Source organism: Apteryx mantelli, chromosome 16 (genome assembly GCF_036417845.1).
Source record: "Apteryx mantelli isolate bAptMan1 chromosome 16, bAptMan1.hap1, whole genome shotgun sequence".
In the NCBI taxonomy this organism is placed as follows: Eukaryota; Metazoa; Chordata; class Aves; order Apterygiformes; family Apterygidae; genus Apteryx; species Apteryx mantelli.
Genome location: NC_089993.1, coordinates 12,370,014 through 12,384,572, shown reverse-complemented (window position 1 = coordinate 12,384,572; position 14,559 = coordinate 12,370,014). Strand labels below are relative to the sequence as shown.

Sequence of the window (14,559 nt, the reverse complement as noted above, 5' to 3'; positions counted from 1 at the left end):
TTCAGTGTTAACTGTACTTTTGAAAATCAGTTTGCTGCAGGTTTTCTGTTGCTGAGGAAAACAAGGAGGTTACATCAGCATAAATGCCTGTGAAAAAATCATAGTCACTAGGCATCTTATGCAGAGAAACATCCAAAGCCAATGAACCGTGCAGGTCTCAAGTTATTTATAGTACCTTCTACTTAAAATTTATGGAAGGAGTTTCCCCAGGGCCTTCACAGTCCTACAGATTCAAGATCAAGCAAAATAATTATAGATTACTCTTACCCGATAACCTCTCCAGAACGACTGAATTACTTTGCTTGCTGCTTCTTCAGATAGAAGAAGAGACAGAGGAATTGGTGGCCTAGGACTGGGGAAAAAAATGTTTTGTAAACAGACAGGCTTTAAAAATAAAATACTTTCTTCCCTAACAACATATCTTATAAAAAAGGGAAAGGTTGTTTGGGAGCTTGAAAGATACAATTTCTTATTGCTCCAAGATAAAATGTGCAACGAACAGCTCCCTCAAAAATATATCCTGTATTATGCTACACTACAAACATTTCTTCCTTAAAACAATAATATGACTTACGACTTATCAGGGCAGTAATGACTTATCAGGGGCAGTAATGACTTATCAGGGGCAGTAATCTTTCTTATTTTTCCACCTGGGTTTCAAATTCCTACCATTACGGTAGGTGTTTTTGGGAGAAGGTGAAGGCTTGCCATTTGTAAAACAAGAGGAGGTTTTAGCGCATGCAACAATGAACAGATTTATAACATAAAGGTTTATAAATTACTTATTAAATGCACAACTTAACTGTGTTTTAATCAATTTATTTAGATTATGATTTCATCTAAAAGAGAAATGTATTGAAAACATTAATGATTATCACATCCACACGAACATGTATCCATGCTTAGAAATGTCTAAGCACCATCTTAAAATTCTGAAATCTTACTTTTGATAATCATATACATATTGCTTGGTGATAAAAAGAATTATATATAAAGTCAACATTTAATTTTCAGCCAAAATATATTGTAATTTGAAAGCATTTGTGATTCTGTTGCTACCAGTTTTAATAGGAAACACCTTAAACTAAAAACATGTTTCAGCATCGCTAACAAAAAACTCAAATCACTATACCAAATCTTGTTTTGCAAAAGCCATTTTCTATGAGTGTTGATTTATTTCTCGCACATAGTGATCAGAGTGCATTGTTTGAAAGGAGAAGCCAAAATTAATTTTTATATATTTTTTATATAATAAGTAAGTGAAATGTTATTTAAAGTCACTGAGCTATAGTGAAAGAACATTACAACTCATGAAAACACCATCTACAAACAATAATAGACTTGGCACAGTCTTGGCCTGCTAAGAGCCACTCTCCCTGTGTGGGGGACAGATTGACCGCAGGTTTGACTTGGAAGACCACAGCATTATGAATCTGGATGCAGCAGTAATTTGGATTTACCTATCAAATAATTTTGTGCCTACACCAGTCTTAAACTGTGACTATTTTATCAAAACTAGACACACATGCAGCCTCTGCAGGAACATTCTTTATACTATTTATATTATAAAGACACATATACTGTAAAGTCTATAAAAACACAAGGTTTTTATCCAATCTTAGGTTTATTGGCTAAAACATTACTTCTGCCATTTCTTTTGGAAATATATTTTATAGTATACTGCAGCTCAGGCTAGAAGGCTTGACAGCTTACATTTTCCTTTTGCTTAATACCGTTTATATTTGTTTCTGCCCTCGTAAGCTTCCTATGCTCTTTGAGCCCTTTCTCTTAGGGCTTTTCTTCACTGAAGGAGCATATCAACTTAAAGCACAACCTTAGCTGTCATTTAACACCATACTGACTGCATCGTTTGAGTTGGCATACTCAGCTAAATTGGTCTCATCATCATGTCAGCTGGGTTTTGGCCTACATTTATTTTATGTGAAAGAAAACCTCAGTCTGTTTGGAAGAGTGGAAATAAGGCAATAATAAAAAGAGGCCTCTCCATTAAACTAAACAGTTACAGCTCTGTGAATATTAGTTAGCAGTTCTACTGCTCAAGGGAAATCATAACTGCTGGACGAGCAAGGCTTCCCAAGCAAGCTGCTTTTTGTAATCTGACTTAAAAATATGAAGTTGGACTGTGCTGGTTCTGCTGACAGACCCACATCCTCTATTCTATTTTTTGATCTTTTTGAAAACCAAAACTTTAAGTGGGAAAATCGGAGAAAGAGACCAATATATTTTACAGCAGTTATACCAAAAATACGGAACTTCCTCTGAGAATGAGTATCACAGTCTCTAAAGAACAAATGGAGGTTTCGTCTAGTATGCAAGGCTAATTCTGTCATCCCTTTGCTTTCATTTTTAAACAACAATGTTGTCTAGTTTATAAGCCAACACTACATTTGAGAAAGCAATATAAAATCGAGCAAGACAAATGGGACTTAATTTTCAGTATGGCAGTCACTGGGAAATATCAATCATTTCAGCAGGGCGGCTTTAAAGAACAAAAGTCATGCCAGGTCCATTTTCGTCTAAGGGAATATATGCAATTGGCTTCAGGCCAAATAAAAATAGAAGCTGAGCAGAGGCAATCACCCATCAACAGTGAAGTAGAAGAAGAAGGAATATGTCATTTGTGGCAGAAGACAGCTGTATCACTCAAAAAAGATTAAAACTGACAGTAAAATGTACAGTAACTATATTCTGCTTATTTAGTCTTTGATTAGATACAATCTTAAAAGCCCATACATTAAAGATTTTGATATCTATTTTGATATATATATGGGATATACTGTGTAACTTAAGTTGCACCTGTAAAATAGCATCAATAGAACAATTTTTCAGAAATCTTGTATCTTACCAAACGTGAATAAAGCAGACACCAACCAGAGGAAAGTTTATTTTCAGGAAATATGTTTCTTGCTCTCCGAGCAATCAAGCTTATACAGATCCTGATTATGTGAGATACTTATTAATTACATAACATTATGCAGATGGAATTTGGCACCCAGAAGACATAAACCACACTTGCATTAAGTAAATGTATGAGGTATTGAAAGAGGTTCTTACTGTAGACATGAGTATCCAATTTGCTCTCACACAGAAGCTGGGTTTCTCAATGAACTTTATGCTCTCAAGAAGGAAGAAAACCTCTCCTTTATCTTGCCAGAAAAATAGAAAAGCTGCTAACATACAGAGGCCTATAATCACACTGATGGACAGTGTATACAGTGAGTATTTTTACTGCAGTAATCTCCAGAAGCCCCAATTGTCATTAAGCTCCCAATCTATCATACAAATAGAAAATCTGATTACTTCCTTGAAAAGTTTACTGAATATAACAAAGGCAATATATGGAAAAATTTAATCAAGCAAAATTTTCACTACATCTCATTTAGGATTTTGTAACTGCCATTTTTATTCGACTCCATTTCCTAATTAACTCAAAGTCTGCATTCTTGTAGCTAGCCACCATTCTTGCAGCTATGTGCCTGCAGGATCACTACGCTCCCTATGAGTATCAGTACCTGAAACAGGATGGTGTGCAGGGAACAGGGGAATACCCAGGTGCAGCATGACAGCCACTGCCATATTAAACAGCCAAAACCACTTCACCTTTAATTTGACTGTGATGGCTACTGTTCTTGCATATTTATATTATGGGAAAAACAAAGACCTTAAATGCATCTGGGAAATGTAAGAATACAGACAATGACAAAGTCATTGCAGAATTCACAAACTAAAAGACAAAAGAACAGACAAAAGAATAAGGATAAATATAGGACACGCAAGTAAATGAACATGATGTTCTGCAGAACTTTTAAAAAGATTCTGATAAAGTCTTAGATTTTCAAAGTACTCCAAAAATTCAAATGCTGGTCTGAATAATCAAAAAAAACTGCTCTGCAAATTTTTCAAAGTAATTTTCGTTTATACTTCTAGTATTCTTATTTTCACTCAGAGAATCCAGAAATACTACAGCAGTACCCCCTTTTTGTAATTAAGCCTTTCTTCTTACATGCCTATTGAGCTATGCAAAATGGTGCAACAACAAAAAAGTATTGTTTTGATTCGAAATAAATGTCTCCAGAATATCTGCTCACAATTAAGGTTATTTTCCTCAAAAGCAGAGAAAAGATTGCTCATAAACAATCAGAAATTGAAGCACTGATCTATCTGATCTGGTATTTAAAACCAATTAGAAACACTGATCACATATTACACCATCACTGCATGAGCCCCACAGGTTTACAGGGAAAGATTTGCACATATACTTGATAAAAATATTCCTGGAACATTTTCACAGGCCAGACTGAGTGTGACCTGAGACCTTTCTTTGTAAGAGATTATTAATATAAATACAACCATTCAACAATCAGAAAGAAATTACTAACTACTGGTTTTCTTTTGCCATAATCTAAATATACTAGAATAACAGAAAAGTATTTGGGGAAAAAAATCCTTACAATATATTAAGAAGATATTTTTGTGCATTTTATGTAGGGTACATTTCTGAAGGGTTGTGAAAGTGGGAATAGCCAAATTTAACCTTCTGAATAAGGAAATGCAAACTAGAAGGCATTTTGAAGTTTGGTTCTTGCTAACTGTCTAAGCTCTTTTCTTCTCTACCACTTTCTCCAAGTAAAAGCTCCTTGATGCTGTCAATAGCTGAATGAAGAATAAATAAGAACACTGCGATCCCTCTTCCCTCTCCATTCCTTGCATCTTCCACAACTTTGCTGGCCCACAATTTTGAATCTCCTCAAATATAAAGGCTATAGGTTGTGAACAAAGAAAATATTTCACTTTTAAATCAGCTGTTTCATTTCTGTCTCAGTCAGAATTGTAATAAAAAAAAAGAATCAAGATGCAAATTTCAGTCTGGATTCATTTTGTTTTGTTTTTGCTGACATACAGTGATGAACAGATCTAAAACATGTAAAATACAGACACTGGTGTAGGCTAGATACTGCTACTACTATGTTTTCTCACTGTCAGTTTGACAATCTTTACATAAATTAAGGCAAGTTTCAAAACTGCATGAGGATGTATAGCCATAAAACCCCAATCTCATAAAACACCATTGCGCAATATGAATATTTTATACATAAACTTTGCAATTATACCTTTGCATTATGTTATACATAAACAATGCAATTTTACAATGCACAGTTGTTGGGTTTTTTAAGTCAAAAATTTCTCTTTCACTAGCTTGAATGCTACCTCATTACTAGAATGGCAATTCTTTACTTGGGCTCTTAGAGAATAAAATCTATATAGACATACTTGTTTGACTTTTCTGTTATTACAATCATATGTGCTGCTCATCACACCAAAAAAATTTAAAGCTCAAATTATTAACAGGAAAAAAAAAAGAAAAAACATAACGCAAATGAGATATACACTAAACAAGACTGATTTACAGAGAGCCTAGTGAAATATAGCAGTGTGCAGAAAGCAAAGTCTGTAGAAACTGGGCACATTATGGAAAGAAAGAAATCAGCCACCCATGCAAAATTACCCCTATTGGCCATCTGAGAACTGACAATGAAATCAAGTGTAAAGGCAGCTGAGACCAGCAGACTTCGCCTAATTAGAATATTGGGGGGGGGGGGAAATCAGTGTGAATGCACGCCTATATAGATATTTGGCAAAAGCAACTTCTTCAGATTTAGTGATCATTTTTAGACATATATATCTGTTATCTGTCCACTTCATTAAAGGTATTTATGTTCTCTGTATCTGCACATTTGTTTAGGTACACACAGACAGATAAACGAGGAAATGTGTCCTTCTGAACTGAGTGTCGAGAGATACCTCTATGCAGAAAATGAGAAAATGCAGTTTTTCCTCAAATCAATTCTTACAAATGAACATTTATTTATAAAAGCCCCTTCAGTTCCTGTGACCCCTGTAAAATATGTATACAAAGACTGATCTTCAACAGAGGAAAATACACATGCCTGTTCCAATCCTAGATCTATATACTATTCTCTTTCATTGAATGTAAGGGTTGAAGGTGACTTGAACAAAACTGAATATTATTAAATTAATGTGACAGTAAACTTTTATGATGCCAATATTTTTCAGAGCAGCGGAACTTTCTTTTACTGTTTTCTTCATATTTCTTTAATTAAGGGGTTCAAGAAGGTTGGGAAATCACATTCTCATGATGCTCAGAATCAAGACAGCTTATCTATGCTAAAAAAGCAAAACTTAAGGGGGATCAGGGCTTAACACAGATCAATCTTTCCTTCTCCCAGATTCAGTACAAACAGCTTGGTTACTTGGGATTGAGCTCCACTGCTATTCAACCAGAAAAACCACTGGAAAAGGCTGACAAAAGGCAACTGTGTTGCTTGTTTGCATATTTATAGGAGGAGTACAAAACATTCAGGCTTTAATTCTGTTTAGTTTACTAGAATAAATGAGTTGTCTTGAATGTAGGAATAGGGACAACAGTAAATACCTGAGTAAGTTTCAAAAACTTCTGTTAGTTGCTTGTTAAAACTACAGTTTTCTCTCATCTTAAAGGTACAGCTGTTCCTCAAGACAACATAAATATTTTGCGTGCTCCTGGAAGTGAAATGGAGATTGCCAGCCAGTGTTGAGGCTATTCCTTCTATCTCTTTTGAAATCTGCTTTAGTAATCAAGGATTCCCCAAAAGATACAATATTTGTCAGTGTTGCTGGTAGTATACTGAACACACTGGAAAGCAAGGTAACTATACTGAGGCTTTTTATTTACTGATGTCTCAGCATTTACTGTAAATACTAAAGCTGGAAACAAATTTGATGTAATTTTATAGGCTCCTTCATCCACAGCAGACAGCTTCAAATTAAAGCTATGTTGTTTGCATTTAAAATTCTGCAAACAGATGCAGCATTTGGGTCTCCTTCTGAGGAAAAGTAGGCTGCAAGATCTCATTTAGAAACATATTATACTGAAAGTAAGGCTCATAAGACTGTGGCTTTGACTATTCTTAAAAAAAAATTCAGCTTCAAAGAAAAAACTGGAGGCACTGGAAAACAGACAAAAAAAGTCATATTCAAGTATGCACTATATTAAAAAAAGCTGGATCTCTGATAGAAGAAAAACTTATCCTTCTGTTTTTGTTTTTGTTTTTTTTCCTAACACGAAGATTGCTTTGTACTAATAAAAAAGCCCCTATTTAACACAGGATAGGAATGTATTCCTATTTAACAAACCTTTCAGAATGCTTTGCAAATTTAGGCATGCAACTGAAAAAGCAAAACAACTTATTCCTTAAATATTTGTAGCAACACCTTTTACTTCTGCTTCTTTATTGTACCATCTAAACATTCAGAAGTAAGGAAGTTTCCCATCAAAATTTGACCAGTGTTTAGCATATTGTCTCTTACTTATTCATAAATCCCAATCAAAAATTGAAAACTGCATTACAAATAAAAATGGAAACTACAATAAAAAAAACACAGAATCAAATACCTTTTAAATCTCATATCCAGAAGAACATAATAGTAAACTGTTTTCTCATTTCTATTTAATATTGCAGATCTTTCACTTTGCTCTAATAATGTTTACTTTAGAAGCAATATTTGTTAAGAAATCTGTAACTTCAAAACATGTTTAGAAAAAGTTGCTTTTTCATACAGTATTTTAAAGGCCTAATTTTTTAGAGGATTTAAGATCAAGTATGTATCAATTTAAATAGGACTTTGACACTTCAGTGTCCTTGTGGAGCTGTCACTATGTTATTTAGGAGCACAAGTCCTAACAGAAGCTATGAGTCATTCAGGCTGTGATTCCACAGTGTATTTCTCTTGCTGGCAAAGCTGACTTAAGCAGTTTCTGCCACCACCTCTGTGTCTTACCGGCTCATTTGTTCCCTTCACCTTGCCCCTAGCTCTTCATTTTAATCCTTTGTTTGTGCCATTACAAAGGCTTATAAGACTCTCAGGTGAACGAGATCAAAGAACTGTTCTAATATTATCAATACTATACAAACCCTCCCTTCATATTTTTGTGAAGTTACTTCTAACTCAGAGGAGGTCCCTGATCAGAACAGCCAAGCAAACAGGGCGGTATTAGGTCAGCTACAAGCAGGCTGGGGTGAAGAACAGGACAGGGCAGGGAACCATTTAGGTCAGCTTTGCTTCCAAGAGAAACATCTATAAAACCATGGTCTTAGACATTTATGTTAGGTACACACATCCATCCTCACAATTTAGTGGTATCCAAACCGACTTACTATTCAATGGCTCTTCACTTACAAAATTAATGTCATAGCCTCGCTCCATTTCATAATCAGTTTCCAAACTACAAAAATCCAACACCTTAACTGGCAGTCTTGTTGGCAAGACCCAGTGGACTAGATAATGAACCTCTTAGCTGTTGGAAGTGTCCCATCAATGGTACATTTGATGGCTGGGCAGTATGATGCAGCAGTAGGTACCCGAGGGTAACGCAGCTGAGATGAAATGAATCACTCTCCAGAGATGTCCCTCTCTTACCACAGATACATCGTACACAGCTCTGACCAGATGACTACCTTTAAGATAGCCAAAGTTAGACTAGATGAATCCCAACTATCCATGCCTTCATCACCAGTTTGTCACCAAAGACCTGTGAATGCCAAGGAGCTTTCCTCTAGCTGAGGCAGCAACTCCAAATTCTGAGTTTCTTCCAAAGGATTTTCTCTGAAGTTTCACAGGACAAGAGATCTAAAAAACTCAATTCCCATTTACACAGCACAATGAAGCGAACGTATGTACGAAGATATTCATCTCTGACTTTTCACTGACCACCAACCTGGCCTCCAAAAACATTTATAATTAAAAATTTTCTTGAAAATCTGGCCTTTATAATTATTCTCTCACTGTAAACTACTACCTTACTTCTGTTCTTTTTTCATACAACAGCTACATTGTAAAACAAGCTGCAATCTCAAGGATAGTAATATTTCTTTCAAAACTACTGCATAGCTTAGTGCTACCGGAATAACAAGGAATATGAGAGTGAGACCATCAAAAAGAGTTGTATTTCTCAGATGCAAAAATCAAAAACGTCTGCATAAATGCAGAAGTGCATCCTAATACCAAGTATTATTACAAGCATTCTAAAGAAGCTGCTTATAGTTGGAGGAAGAATTTCTAGACTGTATAGCCTCATAAAGATCTTCACGCAAGCAAGCAGCATTGAAAACATTGCTTTCCTCATTACTACAAAGATATTCATAAAACTACCAGGCTATCAGAATGCCCTGTACTCTAAAAAAATTAAAATGTTTAATTATACTAAACTAATTACTCTGTAAATGATCCTGGTACAAAATACCTTGTAACTAACATACTATCAAGTTAGAAAGCATCACATAGTTATTTGTTGCACATAGTAAAGGGCATTTAGAGGGGACAATTAGAATGCATTTAAGCTCTATTACTTTTTTGGAATAACCAGGGGAAAAGAATAGAAGGAGAAAAGGTTACTCTGAGTACTGCGATAACTTACTGGTCCTTTAGCCAGTCGTTAACAAAAGGAATGGAAAAGAATTCTGTGAATGATTCATCTTTCCTCTTTGGGTTCTGGCTGATCAAAAAAAAAAAAGAAAAAGAAAAAAGACTCATTAATTTAAATTTGAGCTATTCTATTTGTAAATTAATGCCTTTGAATCATTAGGCATCATTAATTGTAATAGCAATGATTAACTTACTTGTATAACCACTCAGTTAGGAAATCACAGGCGATAAATTTGGTTCTTTTTCTCTAAAGATAGAAAATAGTTTCAAATTATTTATTATCTTTGGCTTGGTCACATGTTTTTACTAGGGGAGAGGAACAGAAGCCAAACTGATTGCTTTTATTAAATAAAATATACAGTACATTACTCTGTGTACTTTAATATTGATATGGCCAACAGTCAGTGACTCAGCCAAAATTATAGAAATTTCACTTTTGGAAATGCTTTCAAGCCAAATCTAAAAATGAGTGAAAAAATTTTACACATTTTGATATTTAAATTGATATTTAAATGTCAAATATAAATATATGAATATATATTTATACAATATATAAAATTATATATAAATATTAAATATATAAAAATATCTCTCTATATAATTGATATTTAAATTGATATTTGCTGCAGTATACCTATAACATCTCTCTGAAGGGTATTCTTTCTAAGTGGCAATCTCATTGCAAAGAAATTAACAGAACTGACGGATGAAAATACATTGCATATTATTTCCCATTTTGTTCTATTATCATATTTAAAATACTTTGTTGTTTTCAAGGCAGAGAAGGAAAATGGATGAAATATTGTTTTTCTTTTGTCTGGAATCAGCTTGGAGGTACTGTGCACGTTCAAGCACACATACAAGAGTATTGCATGGCTGCCTAGTGAAAATTATCTGTTGGGTGGTCCAGAGCAGAAAGCAGAAACAAAGCTTATGTATATCCCCAACCACAGATACCATGGACAGTACAAAGAATCAGGTAAAAAGGTCCAGAGCCTGGGACTTTGGAGCAAAATAGTTGCATCCTTTGCTTCTAGTTCTAAGACTTCATCACCACCAAAGGCAATTTTGCAAAATGCTTTGCAGAGGCTTCTCCTTAGTGACTCATGCAGACAGGACCCGTTTAGCTTGACTGCTTTGTACTCTGTAAAATAAGTTTTGAGGGCAAAATTCAAAGCATGAATTTTGATCAATACAAAATTGATTGGGGTCTTCCTTTTCCCAGAGATTTTCTTTCTGTGCTCCATCCTGCTGCACAAATGAGTGTAGATTCTTATTCTGCTTATTCACAACCCAGAGTAATCATGATGTGTGGAATACAACCTAGACTACTGGCTGGAATGACAGGAGAGCTTGGCTAGTATCTTTTGGCCTCCCTCTCATACTAGATGTGTTGCAGGTATACACAGTCAGAGAATGAGCACTAAAAGACATTAAGCCACTGTGGAACAGAGACACTGAATGCTTTATCAAAATAGCAGCTATTTAAGTAAGAGAAAACCTAGTCTCCACCCAGAAAGTAATGCTTACCATGTCAAATTGGAGACTCAGCTGCAATCACTGCTTTTTAGAAAAACACTTCACAAAGAACTTATCTCTGTGAAACTGCTAAATGTCATGAAAGAGGTTGGAGTCTTGATTAAAATGTAAGAAATTAAGGCATTACTAGCACTTGCTAGGAAAAGTTTATGCGTGAAAGATTTGATGCATGAAGGATGACTTTATTCTATGCATTATCTTCACCACCTTAATCCATGGTTCTCCCTGCGCTGCACGAATATGATGTAATAGGGAATGTGAACAGAGAGGCAGAAAAAAAATATGTTCTGCATGGCACAATTCTCTCAAAGTTTAGGGAATTAGTGCATGGCATAAATTGGGTGTCAATGTATTATTTCAGCCACAAGTGAAGTGGATGCAGAATATCATGTAAGGTCCTGACTGCACAGTGAAGGATACAAGGTATTCATGTAAGTAGGGGACCACAAATGTGCAGTTTAGAGCTAGATTGTATGGCATTCCCTAGAAAATATCCCAGAAAGCTTTGAATTTTCTAGGTGAATCTTACCTTTGGTAGACATATAATCTGACTCCCACAGAAATAAAAGAGAATTGCTTTAAGAAAAAGAAGAAGAACAGAACATTGCAAAACAATTATCTGTCTTGAACCCTGTGTGTGTTAATAATCTGCTTCATAACAAAAGCCTCCAGATTCATGTACAGCTCTATTACAGCACTTGGAGGTGTAGAAACACGTACATCTCCCTAACAAATCTTCCCTGCACTTGTCATGATAATACCAGATACTATTCCTAGAAGCTAAACACCTAAGCTTTAAGAGACCAACATGTTTGCTGGAGAGCTTTCTACAAATTATTTTAGATGTCAAATGGCCAAATTCTGACTTGAACTGAATCTGAAATTAAATAGCAGAGTCTGATCCTCCTCATTTATACTATGGTTATTCTAAATCACAGCATTAAACTGGGCCCCATCAGGCAGTGAACTGTTTTACTGAATAAATTCTATGCTTTGACAATAAAATTCAATTTAATCTAGCAGTTGTAATTTATTCTCTTTTAAGAAAATTGCTCTTTCCCTTGCAAGGGGGGGAAACAGATCAAAACAGTGCAATCAAACCAGTTATCACTGAAGGAACTAAACTTGGTTTATCCCTGTTAGATCCAGTGAACTTATCAGGAAGGAATTCAGTCCATCTGAAATTTTTTTTTATTATTATTATTCTTTCCAGGCAACTGTTCTCTTTGTTAGTCAAAGAAATCTTTAGTTGTACAGCAGCCGACCTTTATAGAAGGGAAAAAATGACATAAATTGACCTGCCTTTGGCACATTCTTCCAATGCCACACAAATCAGGATAAACACAGGAAATATCTGCACAATGTGCATTGTTAACCTGCGGATGTGTTTATAAACTATTTATACTCCGAATTCATTTCCCATTTTTCATCTTCTATATGATACGTTTGGTAATAACAATGCAAAAATACTGGTGATCAGAAGATTGAAGAAGTCATTAGGGAAAATTATTTCATTCACTTTCCATTATCTAATATACTTTTCAATATATTTCATTAGAGAGTCTGCTACAGCAACCTCTTTCTGTGATCATCAACAAGAAAGAAGAATTGGAGTTATGGTAATAAACATGTTTAAATGTTGAGTTTTAATTCTGAAAAAAGAATGCGTTAAATCTTTTCTCTTGTGAGAATTGACTAAGAAAAGAGTCTTTTCCCTTGAGACACTTGACAGCAGATAGGATAAAGGACAGGAAAACTTATGGTAGGGGAAAAAAACCCAACTTCAGCAAGGGAATACACTGGGTGACGTAATAGGTTTCTTTCATCTCTAATTTAAAAATGAAGCTTCTGCAGATTGTTCTTGTATTTATGTCAGTCTGAAGTCTGCAAATATATCTAGCAGGCTGTTGTTTTTAAGGCTTTTGCATTTCAGATTCTTCAAATGCACTACATAATTTAAAACAGTCTCTTTCGCATTAACTGTTTACGTTCCTATAATTCTGTATCACTTTTCAGGTAAGATCTTGCAGATTTCTTTCCTATACAAATGACTACATTCAGCATAATCTTTTCCCTTTCCTGACTTTCCCTTCTCATTCCACAACTCTCCCTTACCACACATGAATGTCTTGTCTGCTCTCTTCCTTGAATTCCTCTGTTGGTCCTATCACCTGATCTCCTTTACCCCGATTTCAATTTCTAATTAACTCTTTCACTTAATTTTTCATTCTCTTCTCATTCTTCTTTATTCCCCTTCAAAACACAAAAATTAGCCCCTCTCCTCTTATCAAAAACTTGTCCTTCATTCCCCCTTGCTGTTCTTCCCTTCTTCTCCCAGGCTCAGGGAACACCGGCTGCAATCACTTTTGCTGTTCCTACCTTTTTTCCAGGGTCTCTTCAATCTATCTTCCACTGGTTTATTCTGTTGGAGCTGCCTTGACAGGCTTTAACAACTAGAGTCTAACCAAAATTCAAACCCAGTATTCTGTTCTCATCCTTCACGATTTCAGCGACCTTAATCATAATTCATCATGTTCCTTTCTTGTTCTCTCATGAATTCCATGAATCTTTCTTCTTTCAGTTCTATTTTTTGAAGCTATCTTCCAGTGTGTGCATCAGAAGATTCTTTCTCCCTTTCCCTAACTTTCTCTGGGTTTTCCAAGGGCTCTGTGTTTGATCGCAAAAATCAGTTCCAGTCATTACTCTAAGCATTTTAATGCAAACTGGGCCATGATCTTTTCTTCTAACCCATACAGAACAATACATTTCTTATGAATCAAAAGTATAATTAGAGCTTATGTATTTAAGTCAAATAAGGAAACAGAACATCCAAGTATTAAGCACCTGGACAACAATGGAAAATAACACAAATATTCACTTGTATGTCAGGCACGAAGAGCTAGTGTTTTACTAGTTATTATTCAAAAAGAGGAAGAAATTATGTCACAGCGAAAAACAATCATCTGACATAATATGGCTTTCCTAAACCTAATTCCCTAGTAGCCTGACATTTCTCCCTTTAACAGCAAAAATCACTTAGTGTCTTTTTTGATAAGATGTGCTCATTTTTGTGAAGTTTCCAAATATTGGAAAAAATTGTTTAATTTCACATTTGATTTTTATTAATTTATTATAAAACAACACATACAGATCCATATACAAAATCTATTTGCAGAACAAATAATTCCTAAACTATATACCACAAGGTACTGAATCTTTGAAAAAATATCTCAGACTAAAAACAGACAAAGTAAGCTCAGACTTGTGCTGAGTTTGAAACCGAACTATTTCTAAGAAATCTCATATCTTTGTATTAAGTACTACTTTATTGCCTCTTATTCTTCAGAAGTATGTAAGACCTATTAAGGACTGTATTTTAAGACAACTTTAAGACATGCCTTTTTCTATTAAAGAAGATGTGCCTCCTTTAAAAAAAAAATAGAATCAATATAAATTTCATTAAAAATGTGATGAATAATATATATGTTCAATCCTTTCTTGGATAGATAACGTAAA

The 14,559-nt window shown here is 34.8% G+C and overlaps 1 protein-coding gene across 1 annotated transcript in view; it reads right to left on the bottom strand.

The window, feature by feature from the left end:
- IQCK (IQ motif containing K) overlaps positions 1–14,559 on the bottom strand; it is a 47,521-nt gene that overhangs the window by 25,565 nt on the left and 7,397 nt on the right. Inside the window, exons 5-7 of the mRNA XM_067306136.1 lie at positions 9,699–9,751; positions 9,497–9,574; positions 268–352 (exon numbers count right to left, since the gene is read on the bottom strand). Of these exons, the coding sequence (XP_067162237.1) occupies positions 268–352; positions 9,497–9,574; positions 9,699–9,751 (216 nt within the window). The remainder of the gene's footprint in view (positions 1–267; positions 353–9,496; positions 9,575–9,698; positions 9,752–14,559) is intronic.